This window comes from Hyperolius riggenbachi, chromosome 4, assembly GCF_040937935.1.
Source record: "Hyperolius riggenbachi isolate aHypRig1 chromosome 4, aHypRig1.pri, whole genome shotgun sequence".
Lineage (NCBI taxonomy): Eukaryota > Metazoa > Chordata > Amphibia > Anura > Hyperoliidae > Hyperolius > Hyperolius riggenbachi.
Window position 1 is genome coordinate 172,285,900 of NC_090649.1, and position 19,848 is coordinate 172,305,747.

At 44.3% G+C, this 19,848-nt stretch overlaps 1 protein-coding gene across 1 annotated transcript in view; it reads right to left on the bottom strand.

Moving 5' to 3' along the window:
- The window catches only part of LOC137504727 (transient receptor potential cation channel subfamily V member 6-like), a 91,391-nt gene that overhangs the window by 38,613 nt on the left and 32,930 nt on the right, over positions 1 to 19,848 (bottom strand). Inside the window, exons 8-10 of the mRNA XM_068233312.1 lie at positions 5,263 to 5,463; positions 3,772 to 3,858; positions 228 to 304 (exon numbers count right to left, since the gene is read on the bottom strand). Of these exons, the coding sequence (XP_068089413.1) occupies positions 228 to 304; positions 3,772 to 3,858; positions 5,263 to 5,463 (365 nt within the window). The remainder of the gene's footprint in view (positions 1 to 227; positions 305 to 3,771; positions 3,859 to 5,262; positions 5,464 to 19,848) is intronic.

Genomic DNA, 19,848 nt, shown 5'->3' on the forward strand with positions numbered 1-19,848 from the left:
TGAGGTTGGAAACACTGCTACCTTTACATATTCCACAAGCAACACAGTGGCAGTTTTGCCCTGCAGTAGGCTCAGAATGTACATCCCCTATAAAAACAATATCTACATGAAGTTTGGTTTCACATGTGATCCAGGCATCAGGCTGGTTCCTGTTATTCCTCTCTGTGGATCTTCATTATAAAATAAATCAGATTATGATTACCCACCTGACAATACAGAGTGCTTACATGATAATATGGAATGGTCCTCCTCTGACTGTGTTTCCGAAGAAGCGCTTTGGCCCCTTTCTGATCAGCTGGGCAACCTGCAATTCAGTTTATAGCGAGTCAAGAATGTTATACATAATCAGTCGTGTTGTTGTATTTACCAAGCTTTATTTAGCATAACTTCTTTTTCATTAGCCTTCAAAATATACTACGGCTCATTTACCAGTTACCACAGATGTTTATTGGTTAATCCTAATGGTGTAATTTACTTTCAGGCGAATAATAGAATAACCTCATTTTCGCAAAACAAATCTAAATTGAATATTATGGCCCTTATTGAACCCTGCATTTATTAACAAGTATGTTCAGGTCCTCTGGCAGATTTTTTACACGACTATGTTTTGGCTTCCATGTTTATTATTTACCCGTATCCTTTGCTATTTAATCATTTCCAAATGTGTCCTAGCCAGAGCAGCATAAAGCAAACTTGCAATGAACACAAGCAGAGTTCTTATTTTACCCATATTTACTTTACCCTCATTTGAAATAATGCACTATGCCAGTGGCTGTTTTTTTTTTGTTATTGAGATATGTACTTATTTCTCTGACTAAGCTGTCCAGATAAGATGCATCGAATTACAGCACTTAGTCCCACCTCCTTACAGAAGAGTGCTGTGGGGCTTCCGTGGCACTCTCCATCTCTAATACAGAGAGTGCTACGATGTGCCCAAGGTCACATGATCAGGAGCCGTGTATGCAGCACAGAGCAAGACGCGCAGGCTGTCTGGAGGAAAAAGAGATGTGTGAATGTATTGGGATCGGGTAAATATAGACACATAGCTCCGCTGTGCCAATGCTCTACTAGATGGGTTAGAGGTGGGTCGGGCCCCCAAGCTATTGTTACACCCCTGATTTGAATGCAAAGCATAGTAGTGTTAGTTCTATATACAGGTAGAGAAAAGTTAATAGGTGTTCGAAGAGGGTTTATGGAGGGGAGACAGCTCCATTTTAGCCACGTTGAGTTTTTAGTACCGTATATACTTGCATATAAGCCGATCCGCGTATAAGCCAAGGTACCCACATTTCCCTCAAGAACCAAGAAAAAGTGATTGACTCGCATATAAGCTCCCTCCCTAGTATAGCCCCCTCCACAGTAGCCAGATGTGCCCCCAGTACAAGTCTGCCCCCCTCCCCATGCCCAGATGTGACCCAAGGATGATACATATGTTTCTCACGACGCCACTAAATGACATCATAGATATGAGACAAAAACAGAAGGAAGGGAGCACCAATCCAAAAAAGGAGCATGCAGTGTGCCAAAGTCGCACCCCAGTGCCTCCTGGGGAGCACAGCAAAGTCCACACAGAAAGACTGGCACCGGAATTATAACTCTTTTATTCCATAGGAAGTCAGCAGTGACAGACTGTACTCAAAACAGCAGTCTGTCACTGCTGCCTTCCTATGGAATAAAAGAGCTATAATTCTCAGACAGCGTTGCCAGTCTTTCTGTGTGATCATAGATATGAGACACAGCGATTGCCACACAGGAGGAATCCCCGATCATTGCACCGCTGACACATTGCTTGCACACTCCGCTCCACAAGCCAGGGGACACAGGTAGTCTAGAGCAGCACACTATGTTGCCGGTAATGGGGGCCACAGACACAGCAGGGAGCCAGCTGGCCAGAGCAGGATTACTAATGCACAATCCTTAAACTCCTCTGCCAGTAACAAAACCTGCTCCACCATCAGTTCTGCTCCACTGACTCGCACATAAGCCGAGGGGGTAACTTTTCAGCACATTTTTTGTGCTGAAAAATTAGGCTTATACACGAGTATATACAGTACTTTGCAGACATTACTTAACTGACATGTAACACAAAGAGATATACATGTTTATACATGTATACAGTATTTATTGTCCCAATCCTACATAGCACCTGTTCCTTTTTCTCACTGCTTGGCTAAGAATACAGGGCCCATATGCAACTACCTTTTTCTCCTGAGTTATCTCCTAGGAGATAATTTTCAACTTTACTTTAAAATAACTTTTCAGCATTTTACAATTAAAAAAGTACCCATAGGTTGGTAAAAATGTACAATTAAAATTGTTTTGAGTATTTTCTTGCTTGCTGGTGGCTTAAATGGCATTTTATGACAAGTTGTGAAAATATCACCAAGGAGAAAACACAAGTGAAAATGTGACTTGCATATGGGCACAGGACTGTTAATAACACTTCCCTGCAGTTGGACCTGAGTCATAACTCTCGTTGATAACTAATGAATTACTGGCCATTAAACTTTTGCATGGCTGAAAAACACTGCTGTGTGTAGGGAATGTATAAAAAAGATCAATAGTTCAAGATGGGAGCTGTATAACATCAAAAACAGTTATCATTTACTTGTGACAATACAAATGTTAAACTTACCCTTCCCTAACTTTAAAACACAAAATAAGGCTGTGGCATTCCAAGAATGGTTTATTTACGAGTAGGAAAATAGATACAATTATTTCTAAGTTTAGTTTCAGTTCAGGTATGGTTTGCAGGGAAACTTTACTTTCACTTAAAAAATTCCAATACACTTAAAGTAGATGGGAATTTACACACACACAAAAAAAAATAGAAATAAAGAAAGAAAATCAACTATATACTTTCCTAAGGAGAGGGAAAGCTCTGGGTTCTTTAGAGCCTTCCCACTCTTCTCACAGTCCTAGCGTTCCAGCGATGGCTTCCTCGGTAGCAGTATTTGACCGATTGGTCAAATACTGCTTTCTGCCGCCGAAGGAGGCTTTGGAAGTCTTTGGGAGCCTGAGTGCTTCCGAAGACAGCCTGCTCTATACTGTGCATGCGCGAGTGCCCTCTCTCGCGAACTCATTTGTGCGCAGTATGGAGTTACCTGTCTTTGGGAGCACTCAGGCTTCTGAAGACTTCCGAAGCCTCCTACAGCAGGCAATTCAAATTAAGCCAATGCTTAAACAAGGGCCAGTTAGAGGTAAGTATCTTGTGTATTTTTTGTATTTTTGTATTTTTGTTGATTCCCATTAGCTTTAAGTATGCACTGCCTAATTCTTTTTGTAATTTAATGCTATTTCAATTTCAAGTCAGTTAAGAATTGCTCATAGATTGCTCACAAACTCTCACCTTGCTGGGCGAGTAGTTAGATGCACAGAGCAGGAGTAAGTGTTATCCATTTTCAACAACTGCACACATCCATTGACTCTCATTAAGTTAGACACTGCAGTCTGACAGTATTAAATGACTAAGTTTTATAAACACAAAAGTAAGCAAGTTAAACTAATATGTGTTATTAATACTTGTAACATATAGAAATGAGATATAGGAATAGTGTCATTTTAACAAAAGAATAATTTAAATGTAATAAATTATGGATGGTAGAACTAGAAAAAAGACAAATCAAGAGTAGAGTGAGAAAAGAATACTGGGCCAAGTTCTGAGCCTTGTGGAACCACAACAGACACAAGTGAGAGAAAGGATGAGACATCAATGCAATGAACAGACACTTGAATTGGTACTGTTTATCAATACAAACATAAGTTATATACCTCAATTACAAGAATCAGAACACCTCCCACGATCACAATTAATTCTCCAACCAGTCGAAGATGATCATCTCTAGTTTTATATGAATCCTGAATATTTGAAAACAATTGAACATTGAAATGTAAATTCTTAATTGTTGCAATCACTACCATTAATTGTTTTGAATATAGTTGTTTTAAAACACCAATGTAACAACACAGATGAGCAAAATAATTAAATGTATTCTCATAAAATTTTCACGTTTTCACAAGAAAAAAAGTGCAACAACTCTTGCATTTGGAAAATGTGAAGTGCATAGAAATAAGTTGTATTTTGCTGTTTTTATCTACTTGTAATGGATAATGAATACATCACGGATTCAAATAATTTTATGTCTATTATCAGTAATAGAGCTTTTATATTTTGTAGCCTTAAAGAGTACCTAAAGTGCCATGTCAATGCTGCAGTGCACAGACAATGCATGGCAATATTACCCTTACTTCTGTCAGCAAGTACCTAAAGCTATTAGTGCAACCTGCGGTACTCAAATAGCGTTAACCGTACAATAATGTGCTTTATTAACAAGTGTTACCTTTAGTAATGCTCATAACCATAGCAACAGTCATACTACTCAAGTACCGGAGGTCACGCTCATAGTGTAACGCACAGTGCTGAAAATAAGGTTAATATTGTTGTGGACGGTAGTGTTATCACAAATTTGTGCATCAGGCCCACGATGAGATAAAAGTAGCTAAACATAGTACTAGCCCTGCTACGAAATTGTCTGAACTCTCTTTGTGTTTTCCTGTAAAAGGTGTTAAAATAGAGATGCAGCAAATGAGCCTGTAGGACACCTTGTTGAATTCAGTATGGGGTGGGGTTAATGCCTAGTAAAAAAAAATGCTGCATGACACATGTGGCAGTTGGAGAGGAGTTCTGAGGTCAGGTCCGCTTTAATGAATCATTCCCAAGGTGTACAAAAGAAACACCTTCAGAACTAGCTTATAATATTGGCATTGTCACACATACTGGCAAGTTGACCTTCACCTTTTATCTCTGGCAAGAAAACTGGCTGCTATGATAACTGTTTTAGCCAGTGTATTTGTAAAGCATCCCCGCTGTTCTGCTCCCCTAGAGAACGTACTCCTTTTGGTTTACGCCAGAAACCCCTTTAATATAAGTGTGGCACCTTTAAATCCTTTACATTTTACTGCAACACTCTTTAACTTGCTATAGTCTCTAATATATATTTTATTTAATTCAAGCAGTATACTCTGAAGTTAGTGATAGGGATTGTTTAATTAGAGCCTGTGTAAGAGATAACTTAAGGGCCAGTTTATAGTTTCGGAGACACAGTTTTAATCTGAGCAGTAATGCCTGGCAGCTTTTATTAGCACCAGGGTCACACAGTAGAAGACAGATGTATGTGTGCAGTACTGTATTGTGCTGTCTCAAGACATTCTGCAATGAGGATGGATTGCTGTAATGAAATGAATAGCACATGGAACACTTACATAAAATGGCTTTGTGATGATCTTTCTTTTGTGTCCATCTGCAGTCTCTTCCATTAGCGGCCGGTAGAAGCAGCATAAAGTCAGGATTATAGTGTACAGAATGTACAGGAAAGTGCACAGCAGAAAGTATTTATATCCAAGCATGGACCATTTGTACTGCAGTAGTTCCTTTAAGGGTGTTATTTCTAAGAGATTTAATGCCTTCAGGTTTTTGGAACAAAAACAACAAGCAGGTTAAGCGTTAGAGAGAGATGGAACTTTGCAATGATTAACCTATTGTGTCTTGCTTTCTTTCATTTACAATAAGGGTTGGAAAATGTATTTCATATAATGAAAAACCTCCAAAAAGGGTCATTTCAAGTCACTCCATAAGTAGTAAGTTACATACATGTGAAAGAAATGTAAGCATTAGCATAGATGCAATACAATCTAGATTTCCCCATTACAGAAAGTTGTGTAATTACTAATTATTTATTGATCGAAAAAAAAAAGTCTCTTGATTTTCTTACACAATTGATCGCTTAAATCAAATTGGGGTAAATTCGAACAGAAAAATTGTAACGTGTGGCCACCAATAGGCTCCTTATATACTTTAGCCCATATCCTATTAACTTTTATCCTGCACTTTCTCTAATTTCATCAATAAGATGGCTCTGATCCAGATATTTTCCTATTTTACCAATAAAATGCCTTTTTTTATATAAATATTTATGTTATTTCTTTTTAATTAACCACTTCTATACCATGGTATTTTGTGCTGATCTGTGCTGCGTGGGCTCTCCAGCCCACAGCACAGATCAGGTTGCAGCCAAGCCGATCAGACTTCCCCCCTTTTTTCCCCACTAGGGGAATGTCCTGCTGGGGGGGTCTGATCGCCGCCGGCTGCTTGCGCTTGCGGGGGGGGGCTCTTCAAAGCCCCCCTCCGCAGCGCTTCCTGGCCTCCTTCCCCTTCCCTCCCTCTCCCTCCCCCTGTGAGCGGCGCCTGATGGGATAGGCTTTAGCCTATCAGATGCCGGCGATCCCCGGCCAATCAGAGGCCGGGGATCGCCGATCTCCTCTACGGCGCTGCTGCGCAGCAGCGCCGTATACATGTAAACACCGGGGAAGATCTTCCCCGTGTGTTTACATTTACCCTGCGAGCCGCCGATCGGCTCGCAGGGTGTTCACGGAGACACCCTCCGTGAACTGACATGGAACCCATGGAATACACTTCAGGATTCAGGGGCGTACATATACGCACCGAGAATCCGGAAGTGGTTAAATTTGCCTACGGTATTTATTTATTTTTTACAAAAGCCCTCCTCCCCCCCAGCCGGCTAATCACAGCTTCAGCCTATGAGAGCCGATCGCTCTCTAGTGTCCCTGGGGGACAGCCGTGTCACACGGCTGTCCCCAGTACAGCGCTGCTGCAGATCGCAGCACTGTACAAGGTAATTAGACAGCGGTTTCGCCTTCTAACAGTCTCCAGAGCGGCAATCGCCACTTGGAGACTGAAGGAGGAGCTCCGCTACGCCTACCAACAGGAGATGCGCATGCAGCCTGGGTGCGATCTCCTGCACTGCGAGCCCCAAGGACCTTACGCCGATCGGCGTTAGGTGGTCCTGGGGCTGCCGCCGCGGTCACGCCCATCGGCGTGGCACAGCCGGCAAGCAGTTAAGCCACAAGCAAGCAAGAAAATATCATTATAATAGTAATAATAATTTTGGCAGCACTTTTTCACCTACTTTTGGAACTTTTTCATTTGCAGAGTGCTCAAAAGTTATTATAAACCGAAGTTGAAAAATTATCTGCTAGGAGAAACCTTAGGTGAAAAACTGAATTGGATCAGGCCTGATAAAGCTCCCACCAAGCAAGAAATTACTCAAAATAAGTTTGATATAACTTTTTTGCCTTCTGTTAAAGAGGCTCTGTACTGAAAAAAATGTCCCCTGGGGGGTACTTACCTCAGAAGGGGGAAGCATTAGGGTCCCAATGAGGCTTCCCCCTCCCCTGTAGCTGCAGGCAATCCAGAGCTGGCTCCCCTGAAGTCTCCTGCAATCCTCGCTTGACAAGCCTGACAAGGCTTGCTATATTTACCTTCCCTGGCTCCAGCGGGTGGCATTGTTGCGGCTCTCAGGAGGGAAAGAGCCGATCTCTGTCGGGTCCGCTCTACTACGCAGGCACAGGAGACTTGCGCCTGCGCAGTAGAGCGGCCCGACAGCGATCGGCTATTTCCGCCTATCTCCGAGCGGAGAGCCGATACTGCGCCTGCGCTGGAGCCTGAAAGGTAAATATTTACATCCCCGGTGTTCGGAGGGGCACAGCGAGACTGCCATGGGACAAAGGAGGTCGGGGGGGGGGGGGGAGGGAGCCTCGATAGGATCTGGAGGCTTCCCCCACCCGAGGTGAGTACTCCCCAGGGGAACTTTTTTAGTTTCAAGTTTTCTTTAAACACTTTTTCAGCTAAGTGGTGAAAAGTTATTTTTAGATGAGATGAAAAATTATCTTCTTGGAGAAAATGCAGGAGAAAAGATAAATGGATAAGGGCCGAGTACTTCCTTGCACAGTGGGAGCATGTAAGGTATTTTCTCCCGAAAAAACTCAGGAGAAAAGTTAATAGAATATTGACCTTTGTGGCTTAATAGTATCACTAGTCAAGCATTGAAGAAGTTATAGTGGTAACAGGCATGCACAAGCACTTTAAATGTTATTTGTTACATTTTTTACCACTAGTATCTGCTTCCTACATTGAGTAGAAGTGTAGAAAACGTACCTAACAGGCAGGGCCAGTGCTACCATAGTGGCAAATGGGGCAATTGCCCAGGGCCCCAGAGCCTCTAGGGGCCCTCAAGGTGTCTCCCCCCAACTTAGCTATTGCACCCCAGGACCTCTGCAGACCCTTTGGCAGAGCAGTGTCTCACTTCACTCCTCTGTCAGTCAGTGGCTATGTGCACTCACGTCTTCATCCACAGCTGGCTGCATCTTCTCTGCGACCCACAGCGTGTTATTATGAAATAACATGCACCAGGTCATGGAGGAGAGGCCCCCCTGCGAGGATGGGAGTGCATGGAACTACAGACTGACAGCAGCAAGCTCAGGGGCCCTGGGGGGAAATTTGGCTCCAACAAAGGGCCCCTAATGCCGCTTTTTGGTCCAGGGGGTTGTCTGCTAAGTGCCTCCAGGTTAATTTTGCCCAGGGGCCCCATTGTTACTACAACCAGTTCTGCAAACAGGTACGTTTGCTACACAAGTGGAAATTGATCCTTATGCTGGGAATACATGGTACATTTTTGCGGCTCGATTCTGGTGCCCGATAGATTCCCTGCTCGATTCCACGAGCGATTCTCTTATCTTCCGCTCGTTTTCCTTATCTTTTTTCCATTGTCCCCCATGCGGAATCGATCGATCTAAATGGCTCAATCGAGCGGCAAAAACTTACCATGTATTCCCAGCATTACAATTATACTGCTTTCACTAATATAACAAAACTGCAAAACAGGATTTTATGTTGCATTTGCTTCATTTTACACAAAAAAAAAATTTACATTTCGGCATGCTAAATGCTAACTAAGCTATCAGATGGTATCCTTTTATTTATGCCGGGGGGTGGACTTCGAGAGAAAATATTAACATTTCAAGAACACAAACAACACAGACACACACAAAGACACACACACTCACTCTTTTATGCATCTGATGTTTTAAAATGCAGGGGTCGAGTCCTGCGTGAACGCGGGACGATGATGTCCACTCACTTTTTTTGGAGAGTGGATGCCGTTCACCCTAGCACCCTGGAGGGGAGCAGCGCAGTGGAGAGGAGCATTGGGCAGAGCAGCGGCGAAGGGCGGATGTTTCCCCCCCTTCCCTCACCTTGGGGCTCCTATTATTGGCTCTCCCCTCCATAACGATTGCGGCGGTGGCTGGCGGTGATGGCTGGCAGCGGCATCAGTGGGCGGGACTTACCTCCTCCAGTCTTCCGGCGAGTTGACGCTGTGCATGACGCTGCTCTGATCTTCACTAGACCAGAATAGCTGCACGAACAGCGTCGACTCGCCGGAAAACACTGGAGGAGGTAAGTCCCGCCCACTGATGCCGCTGCCAGCCATCGCCGCCAGCCACCGCTGCAATCGTTATTGAGGGGAGAGCCAGGGAGAGGAGCCCCAAGGTGAGGGAAGGGGGGGAAACGTCCGCCATTCCCCGCTGCTTTGCCCAATGCTCCTCTCCACTGCACTGCTCCCCTCCAGCTGGGGGGACACCTATACACCTGTCTACATATCAGGGGCGTAACTAGAAATCACTGGGCCCCCCTGCGAAATCTTGGATGGGGCCCTCTCCATCACAACTCCACCCCCCACCCCCCAGGTCTCTTCCGTTTCACCAGAATTTCAAAAACAACCTTACCCACCCCACCCCATGAAACAAGCCTAAGCCTTAAGTAAATGTTTAAAGTCTCATCTAAATGGTACAATTTTACATCAGATCGGATCTATTAGACGGTTCTATTAAATAATTTCCAACCGGTCCAATCAGATTGCGTTACATTTTGCAATAGATTGTGGGTACTTAAAGCAAAATCTATCGCAACATTAATCTGAAACAATTTAGACATCTACACGATGCAATTTCTTATTAGATCTATCTAATAGATCCGTCTATCTGATGTAAATATGTACTGTGTAGATGAGGCTTACATCAAACCCAAGACAGATTGGGACCTAAAAAACAGCTATTTAAGAAAAGGGAAGCCTCTGGATCCTCCGGAGGCTTTTTGTGTCCTCCTCCAGACCATCATCGCTGCCCGAGACTCTTGAATTTCACACCACACTGCTCTTAATGCACAAACACAGCCGTACTGCCCCTGCGTGAGTATAGCCATGCATGAGCATTAAGCTAAATGGCTTTATGCACAGGCGTGCCAGACCTCACACAGGCGCAGTGATTGCACTCTTGCAGACGGGAGCATTCTGTGCTTGCACAGTTCACAAAGACTGTGCATGTGCTGAACACTCCAAGCCACAGGAGTGAGACTAAGGAGACGTACAGTTGCCAGATCTTTCAGAAAGGACAGGAGCAACCTGGAGAAAATTGTAACTACAGCAAAAACCTGATAGAATGCAGAAGCAAGAAGCCCCACGTAATTCAGAACTTCAACCCTCTAATCCCACCTCCCCAACATCTCAGGTCACTCTGTCTAATGCCTTATCCTGCCAGTCACCTTTCTCAGCTCTGTCTCCTGCTTCACCTTCTTGCCCAGCCACATGACATAGTACTGTTCCCTGCATCATGCTCACATGCTCAACTTCTCTGTCACCTATCCCAGCACTACACCCTGCCTCATCCTCACATCCTACCATTTGTCTCCTCCCTCAACCTCACACCCAGCCACTTGTCACCCGTCCTAGACCTGTCTGTTCATATTCTGTGTTTCCATCACATCCAGCCACCTGTAACAGTGCTAATTACTGCTGTCATCCTTATTCCCCACTTCCTGCCACTTCTCCAGCGCCTGTCCCAACTCTGTAAAAATGACGCCCTGTGTGGGTAGGGGAGTAGTGCAGAAACGTCCCTTGCCCTGATGTCTGCTATCTGTAATGGTCCGTTCCTGAGTTCTGGTCAGCAGGGTCAATGCAGGATGTCCGCTGGCGCATGCACGCACTCCTGGGAAGACGTACCCTACGCCAATGCCCACTGACACAGAAATATTCCGCTTGGGCAGGAGTGCGTGTGTCCTCACGCGGACATATTGCGCCTGCGCTAACCAGGACTCAGGAAGGAGCCACTTTACAGATATAATTAGGGGCAAGGGAGGTGTGGTAAGTTTCTGCACTATTCCCAATACATACACAGAACTAAGGTATCTGCCTTATCTGCTGTGGCAGTCAGATGACACTGCTGAGGAATCAAATTACAACTTCTTATTAGTCACAGATGAGGGGGGATTAAACCGAGTAAAACTCTCTAAATACATACAGGGTGTATTTCTCTGTTTTTCTTCTGTGCTGAGCAAGAGTCCAGGTCCACTTTAAAGAAGTAAGAAAGAAATCCCTGCTTTACACACACCTCTTCAAACCCCACTTTCTCCCTCATCCCCCGGGCAATCAGCAACATAAAAGGCAGTGACAGGCAGGTTGCAGAGAGGAACAAAAAAACAACAACAACATATTTACACACAGCAGGAGTCCTTCTGTAGGACTGCAGGCAGAGATCTCTCCCTCTGGAATCACAGCAACTCAGGCAGGCCATCACAACGGGGTGCCTGCATCTTCGCTCTTCTTCCAGGACCACCACGTGCTTGATGGGGGCGGGGCAGTGAGATCTGACGGGATAAGAGGCAGCAGCTTCAAGCAGCTGCTCTGCCTCTGCGTGTCGTCACTGTGCGTCCTGTGCGACAGGGCAAGGCAGGCACCGGCAAGTGACTGACTAATATAATGATTGCCCTCCCGTCTGCTTGTTCGTCCATATATACAGGCGGGCGCCGGGCCCCTGAGTCCCCCGGGCCCTACTGCGCTCGCAGGGGCTGCAGGGTCGATAGGTACGCCAGTGCTACATATTCTGGGGGCACCTATACACATGGCTACATATACTGGGGGCACCTATACACCTGGCTACATATACTGGCACATATACCCCTGGCTACATATACTGGGCACATATACACCTGGCTACATATACTGGGGACACCTATACACCTGGCTACATATACTGGGGACACCTATACACCTGGCTACATATACTGGGGACACCTATACACCTGGCTACATATACTGGGGACACCTATACACCTGACTACATATACTGGGGACACCTATACACCTGGCTACATATACTTGCACATATACCCCTGGCTACATACAGTGGGTTGCAAAAGTATTCGGCCCCCTTGAAGTTTTCCACATTTTGTCACATTACTGCCACAAACATGCATACATTTTATTGGAATTCCACGTGAAAGACAAATACAAAGTGGTGTACATGTGAGAAGTGGATCGAAAATAATACATCATTCCAAACATTTTTTACAAATAAATAAGTGCAAAGTGGGGTGTGCGTAATTATTCGGCCCCCTGAGTCAATACTTTGTAGAACCACCTTTTGCTGCAATTACAGCTGCCAGTCTTTTAGGGTATGTCTCTACCAGCTTTGCACATCTAGAGACTGAAATCCTTGCCCATTCTTCTTTGCAAAACAGCTGCAACTCAGTCAGATTAGATGGACAGCGTTTGTGAAAAGCAGTTTTCAGATCTTGCCACAAATTCTCTATTGGATTTAGATCTGGACTTTGACTAGGCCATTCTAACACATAGATATGTTTTGTTTTAAACCATTCCATTGTTGCCCTGGCTTTATGTTTAGGGTCATTGTCCTGCTGGAAGGTGAACCTCCGCCCCAGTCTCAAGTCTTTTGCAGTATCCAAGAGGTTTTCTTCCAAGTTTGCCCTGTATTTGGCTCCATCCATCTTCCCATCAACTCTGACCAGCTTCCCTGTCCCTGCTGAAGAGATGCACCCCCCGAGCATGATGCTGCCACCACCATATTTGACAGTGAGGATGGTGTGTTCAGAGTGATGTGCAGTGTTAGTTTTCCGCCTCACACAGCGTTTTGCATTTTGGCCAAAAAGTTCCATTTTAGTCTCATCTGACCAGAGCATCTTCTTCCACATGGTTGCCCCCCCCCCCTTTCATAAAGGCCAACTTTGTACAGTGCATGACTAATAGTTGTCCTATGGACAGAGTCTCCCACCTGAGCTGTAGATCTCTGCAGCTCGTCCAGAGTCACCATGGGCCTCTTGACTGCATTTCTGATCAGCGCTCTCCTTGTTCGGCCTATGAGTTTAGGTGGATGGCCTTGTCTTGGTAGGTTTACAGTTGTGCCATACTCCTTCCATTTCTGAATGATTGCTTGAACAGTGCTCCGTGGGATGTTTAAGGCTTTGGAAATCTTTTTGTAGCCTAAGCCTGCTTTAAATTTCTCAATAACTTGATCCCTGACCTGTCTTGTGTGTTCTTTGGACTTCACTGTGTTGTTGCTCCCAATATTCTCTTAGACAACCTCTGAGGCCCTCACAGAGCAGCTGTATTTGTACTGACATTAGATTACACACAGGTGCACTCTATTTAGTCATTAGCACTCATCAGGCAATGTCTATAGGCAACTGACTGCACTCAGATCAAAGGGGACCGAATAATTATGCACACACCACTTTGCAGTTATTTATTTGTAAAAAATGTTTGCAATCATGTATGATTTTCGTTCCACTTCTCATGTGTACCCCACTTTGTGTTGGTCTTTCATGTGGAATTCCAATAAAACTGATTCATGTTTGTGGCAGTTATATGACAAAATCTGGAAAACTTCAAGGGCGCCGAATACTTTTGCAACCCACTGTATACTGGGCACATATATCCCTGACTACATATACTGGGCACATATACACCTGGCTATATTGGGGACACCTATACACCTGGCTACATATACTGGGGACACCTATACACTTGACTGCATATACCAGGCACATATACATTTGGCTACATATACTGGGCACATATACACCTGGCTACATATACTGGGGACACCTATACACCTGGCTACATATACTGGGGACACCTATACACCCTGGCTACATATACCGGGCACATATACACCTGGCTACATATTCCGGGCACATATACACCTGGCTACATATACTGGGGACACCTATACACCTGGCTATACTGGGGACACCTATACACCTGGCTATACTGGGGGCACCTTAACACCTGGCTACATATACTGGGGACACCTGTACACCTCACTACATATACTGCGGTACACCTATACACCTGGCTATACTGGGGACACCTGAAAACCTAGTTACATATACTGGGGACACCTATAGATCTTGCTACCTATTCTGGGGACATCTATACACTTGGCCACCTATTCTGGGAATATCTATAAACCTCTATTATGAATCACACTGGACAGGCGGAGTTAGCTTGATTTTAAAGTGTATTGCAAGGATTTTGCATATAAACACTTCATTAACTTCCTCACACTATCCACTATTATTGCACACGCCCTATTGCTCCCCGGTGATGGGAACTAACATGAATTATTGTGATTCCCTCTGCAAAGAGTTCATATTTACTTCAATCACTTTGTTTGAATATTGTATTGCACTGTCCCTTTAAACGGCCTTATAGCTGAATGTGCTTCAATCACTTCCTGATAACATTCCAAACCTTTGCCCAAAATTCATGTTATAAATTGTTCTTGAAGTTCCCTTTAATTCATTCAGGGTTGTAATGATAGTGTCCATGAATTTACCCATGGTATAAAATTCACAACGGCCCGCAATGAGGCACTGGTGGAAAATTGACAATTGTTTGTTTGTTGTTTCTCATTCAATAAATTACTTGCCACGAAAGATTTTGAACAGTCTTACCAAGCCTTTCAAGTTTTCTGGGGCGAGGATGAGTACGTGGGCGTCCCCACTACCTCCGTGTAACCTCCAGCCCCTTAATGGTTTCCTGTCCATGGCGTTTATGGATCGCGCTGCACCGCTATTAGAACTCGGCCGGCGGTGTTGCGCAACTTCTGCGGCTATGGATGCCGCTTCCTCTGCTCCACCTCTGCCCCCTACGGTAGCCTGTACAGTCCAAGTATAGCCAACGCGTTTCACTCATTTCACGAGTTTTTTCAAGGCATGGACTCAATATCCGGTTTTCATGTGCCCTCTAGTGGGCTTAAATAGGAATAGTTCATGAATAAACATTTTATCATACTCTTCAGCACCATCTTGTGGATTTTTCAGTAACTGCACATTCTCCTTTATATATTATAAATTATCCCTTAATCATTGCCTCTCCATTCTTTCAGAAATATAGATTTTTCTAATGCAATTTACGCTTTAATTTCCACTGCTGCTTATTACAATCATGAACTACCTAAATTTTCATAAATGTTACTCTAACATCTTTCATTATTTCCATACATTAGCCTACATTTATATTATCTATCTTTCCTACCGGTTTTTATCCAACACTTCATGGACCTTTTATCTGCATCGAGAGAGGACCCAGGAAACACTTCCCCCACAAAAATTTATTCGCGGGGCATGGGGCCACCAAAGAGGGAAAATTACCAGAACTACCAACTCTATCTTATCTCGCCTATCTGGAAAGAGGGGAAGAGCTCCAACCCTTAAACGGATTCTACAGGAACACACCTAAATTGAAATCAGCATTTATTCCATATGGGGTCATTGTTTTACATTTATAGATCCACATACATTCCTTTTGGAGTAATAGCCTATCAAAATCTCCCCTCCTAGGGCTTATTTTGAGATTATAAATCCCTCTAAATTTGAAACCCCTTGTGTTTCCCCCCTGGCATTCATTAAAATGGACTGCCACTGCACTTTCAACTTTTTTATTTTTTATATTATTAAGATGCTCTCCTATCCTGGTACCTAAATCTCTTCCCGTCTTTCCAATATAAATCTTGCCACATGGGCATATAATCTGGTAAATCACCTTGGTTGTAGCACATGTTATATAATCTCTTATCTTAAATTCTCTACTACCTGAACTATCAGAAAATCCCTCACCTTCCATTACATATCTACAATGTGAGCAATTCAGACATTTAAACATGCCTTTACGTCTTATATTTGTCTTCTTCTCTTTCCTCAATTCGCTTGACACCAACATATCTTTCAAATTGCTGCTACGTTTAGCCGTCATATGGGGTCTTTCGCCTACTATTGAGGCTATTTCTTTATCCAATGTTAACACTCCCCAATTTTTCTCTAAGACTTTCTGCAACTCCTCCCAATGATCTCCATATCTTGTCACCAATCTGGTAACATTCTCCTGTTTTACCTGTTTCTTGTTCTTTTTTTCTAACAGTTCTTCCCTTTCAGTTTTCAAACCTCTTATATAGGCTTTGCTTATTAATCTAGAGGAATATCCTCTTTCCTTTAATCTACTTCTTAGATGTTTTGCCTCCACCTTATACAACTCAACCGTAGCACAATTGCGCCTTATTCTTAAAAATTCCCCTATTGGTACAGCCTTAATTTGGGATCGCATATGATGGCTTTCCGCATGCAGCAAAGTGTTGCCTGCACTTTCTTTTCTATAACTTGCTGATATTAACTGATTCCCACTCCTGATTAACTTTAAGTCTAAAAAGGTGATCTGATTTTCGTCACAAGTCCATGTCACAAAGATATTTCGTTGGTTGCTGTTCAGCTTTTCCACAAATCTCTCTAGACCTTCCCTGTCACCCTTCCACACCATCAAGATGTCGTCAATGAAGCGCAGCCAGAGGGCGACGCCCTCCCCGTACCCCCGCATGCCAAACACCTCCTCCCGTTCCCACATACCTAGGTGCAGGCACGCGTAGGCCGGGGAGCACGCCGCCCCCATGGCCACGCCCCTCAACTGTTGGTAATATTCACCATTAAATTCGAAATAGTTCCTTGTCAAAACAAGCCTCATCAAATCCTGTACAAACGCATTATGATTCTCCTCCTCCTCCCCATAATGCCTCTCCAAGAAGTGTTCCACTGCTTTTAACCCAATTCCATGGGGTATGGACGTAAATAATGACTCAACGTCCAGCGACACTAACAGACATTGATCCGGTAACGTCACCTTTCCAATTTTTTTCAATACATCCATGGTGTCTCGTACATAGGAAGGCAGAGAGATCATTATTGGCTTCAGCTTCTCATCAATATATTGAGCTACTCTCTCCAAGGGGCCACCATTGGCTGATACTATAGGTCTACCAGGGGGATTACTCAAATTCTTATGAGTTTTGGGGATTATATAAAATGTTGGTATATTGTATTGTTCCTGGGCTAGCAACTGGGCTCTCGTCATTACTCCATTCATTCCCTGCTGCTGTGTGGCTATGTCCAAAAAAGGTGAAAGGAATTTGACAAAAGGCCAAATGACAGCCCTCAGGGAGCTGCAATCGATGGAAGACATAATAATTAAAAAAAGTGATAAAGGTGGCAATGTAGTGTTAATGCCGAAAGAAATGTATGTGGGGGAGGTAGAGAGACTGTTGGCTGATGGCGAATGTTATAGAAAAATACGTGGGAATCCTTTTAGAGAATTAGTGGAAGAAATCAACATAAAATTATCATGGGGCTTAGTAGAAGGAATCATATTGGAAAGAGAATTTAGGTATGTGGAAATAAAAGAATACAATATACCAACATTTTATATAATCCCCAAAACTCATAAGAATTTGAGTAATCCCCCTGGTAGACCTATAGTATCAGCCAATGGTGGCCCCTTGGAGAGAGTAGCTCAATATATTGATGAGAAGCTGAAGCCAATAATGATCTCTCTGCCTTCCTATGTACGAGACACCATGGATGTATTGAAAAAAATTGGAAAGGTGACGTTACCGGATCAATGTCTGTTAGTGTCGCTGGACGTTGAGTCATTATTTACGTCCATACCCCATGGAATTGGGTTAAAAGCAGTGGAACACTTCTTGGAGAGGCATTATGGGGAGGAGGAGGAGAATCATAATGCGTTTGTACAGGATTTGATGAGGCTTGTTTTGACAAGGAACTATTTCGAATTTAATGGTGAATATTACCAACAGTTGAGGGGCGTGGCCATGGGGGCGGCGTGCTCCCCGGCCTACGCGTGCCTGCACCTAGGTATGTGGGAACTGGAGGAGGTGTTTGGCATGCGGGGGTACGGGGAGGGCGTCGCCCTCTGGCTGCGCTTCATTGACGACATCTTGATGGTGTGGAAGGGTGACAGGGAAGGTCTAGAGAGATTTGTGTAAAAGCTGAACAGCAACCAACGAAATATCTTTGTGACATGGACTTGTGACGAAAATCAGATCACCTTTTTAGACTTAAAGTTAATCAGGAGTGGGAATCGGTTAATATCAACAAGTTATAGAAAAGAAAGTGTAGGCAACACTTTGCTGCATGCGGAAAGCCATCATATGCGATCCCAAATTAACCTCTTGACGACCAGCTAACGCCGATTGGCGTAAACTGGTCGTCTGCGGGTTACCATGGAAACGGCCGCTCGATCGAGCGGCCTTTCCATGTCAGTTCACGGAGGGTGTCTCCGTGAACAGCCGGAGAGCCGCCGATAGCGGCTCGCCGGCAAAATGTAAACAGGCGGGGAAGAAATCCCCGCTGTTTACATTATACGGCGCTGCTGCGCAGCAGCGCCGTAAGTCAGATCGGCGATCCCCGGCCTCTGATTGGCCGGGGATCGCCGCCATATGATAGGGTGAAGCCTATCCCACAATGCGCAGGACGGTTATCCGTCCTGCGCAGCCCAGCAAGGGAGAGGGAGGTAAGGGGAGGGAGGGAGCGCACAAAACGCTGCGGAGGGGGGCTTTGAGGAGCCCCCCCCCCCGCTACCCACTAATGGCCGGCGGCGATCAGACCCCCCCAGCAGGACATCCCCCTAGTGGGGAAAAAAGGGGGGTAGTCTGATCGCCCTGCTGCACTGCTGATTGGTGCTGCGGGCTGTAGAGCCCACGCAGCACCGATCAGTGAAAATTCCCCTGGTCGGCAAGTGGTTAAGGCTGTACCAATAAGGGAATTTTTAAGAATAAGGCGCAATTGTGCTACGGTTGAGTTGTATAAGGTGGAGGCAAAACATCTAAGAAGTAGATTAAAGGAAAGAGGATATTCCTCTAGATTAATAAGCAAAGCCTATATAAGAGGTTTGAAAACTGAAAGGGAAGAACTGTTAGAAAAAAAGAACAAGAAACAGGTAAAACAGGAGAATGTTACCAGATTGGTGACAAGATATGGAGATCATTGGGAGGAGTTGCAGAAAGTCTTAGAGAAAAATTGGGGAGTGTTAACATTGGATAAAGAAATAGCCTCAATAGTAGGCGAAAGACCCCATATGACGGCTAAACGTAGCAGCAATTTGAAAGATATGTTGGTGTCAAGCGAATTGAGGAAAGAGAAGAAGACAAATATAAGACGTAAAGGCATGTTTAAATGTCTGAATTGCTCACATTGTAGATATGTAATGGAAGGTGAGGGATTTTCTGATAGTTCAGGTAGTAGAGAATTTAAGATAAGAGATTATATAACATGTGCTACAACCAAGGTGATTTACCAGATTATATGCCCATGTGGCAAGATTTATATTGGAAAGACGGGAAGAGATTTAGGTACCAGGATAGGAGAACATCTTAATATAAAAAATAAAAAAGTTGAAAGTGCAGTGGCAGTCCATTTTAATGAATGCCAGGGGGGAAACACAAGGGGTTTCAAATTTAGAGGGATTTATAATCTCAAAATAAGCCCTAGGAGGGGAGATTTTGATAGGCTATTACTCCAAAAGGAATGTATGTGGATCTATAAATGTAAAACAATGACCCCATGTCACAGGAGCCCTAGTGGCCGACCGCACTTAGCCTTCTAAATGGTGCCAGCGCACAGATCGTGCGAACTCTGGTCGCAGTCAATGCGCAGGAACCGTTAAGAATTAGCCGCAGACAACTCAGAAGGGAGCCTGTGAGACACGGGTAATTACCACGTCACCTACTGGTTCAGAGTAAACTGCCACCACCGCGGTTACCATGGGACCGTGGAGCCCACTAACTGACTGACTA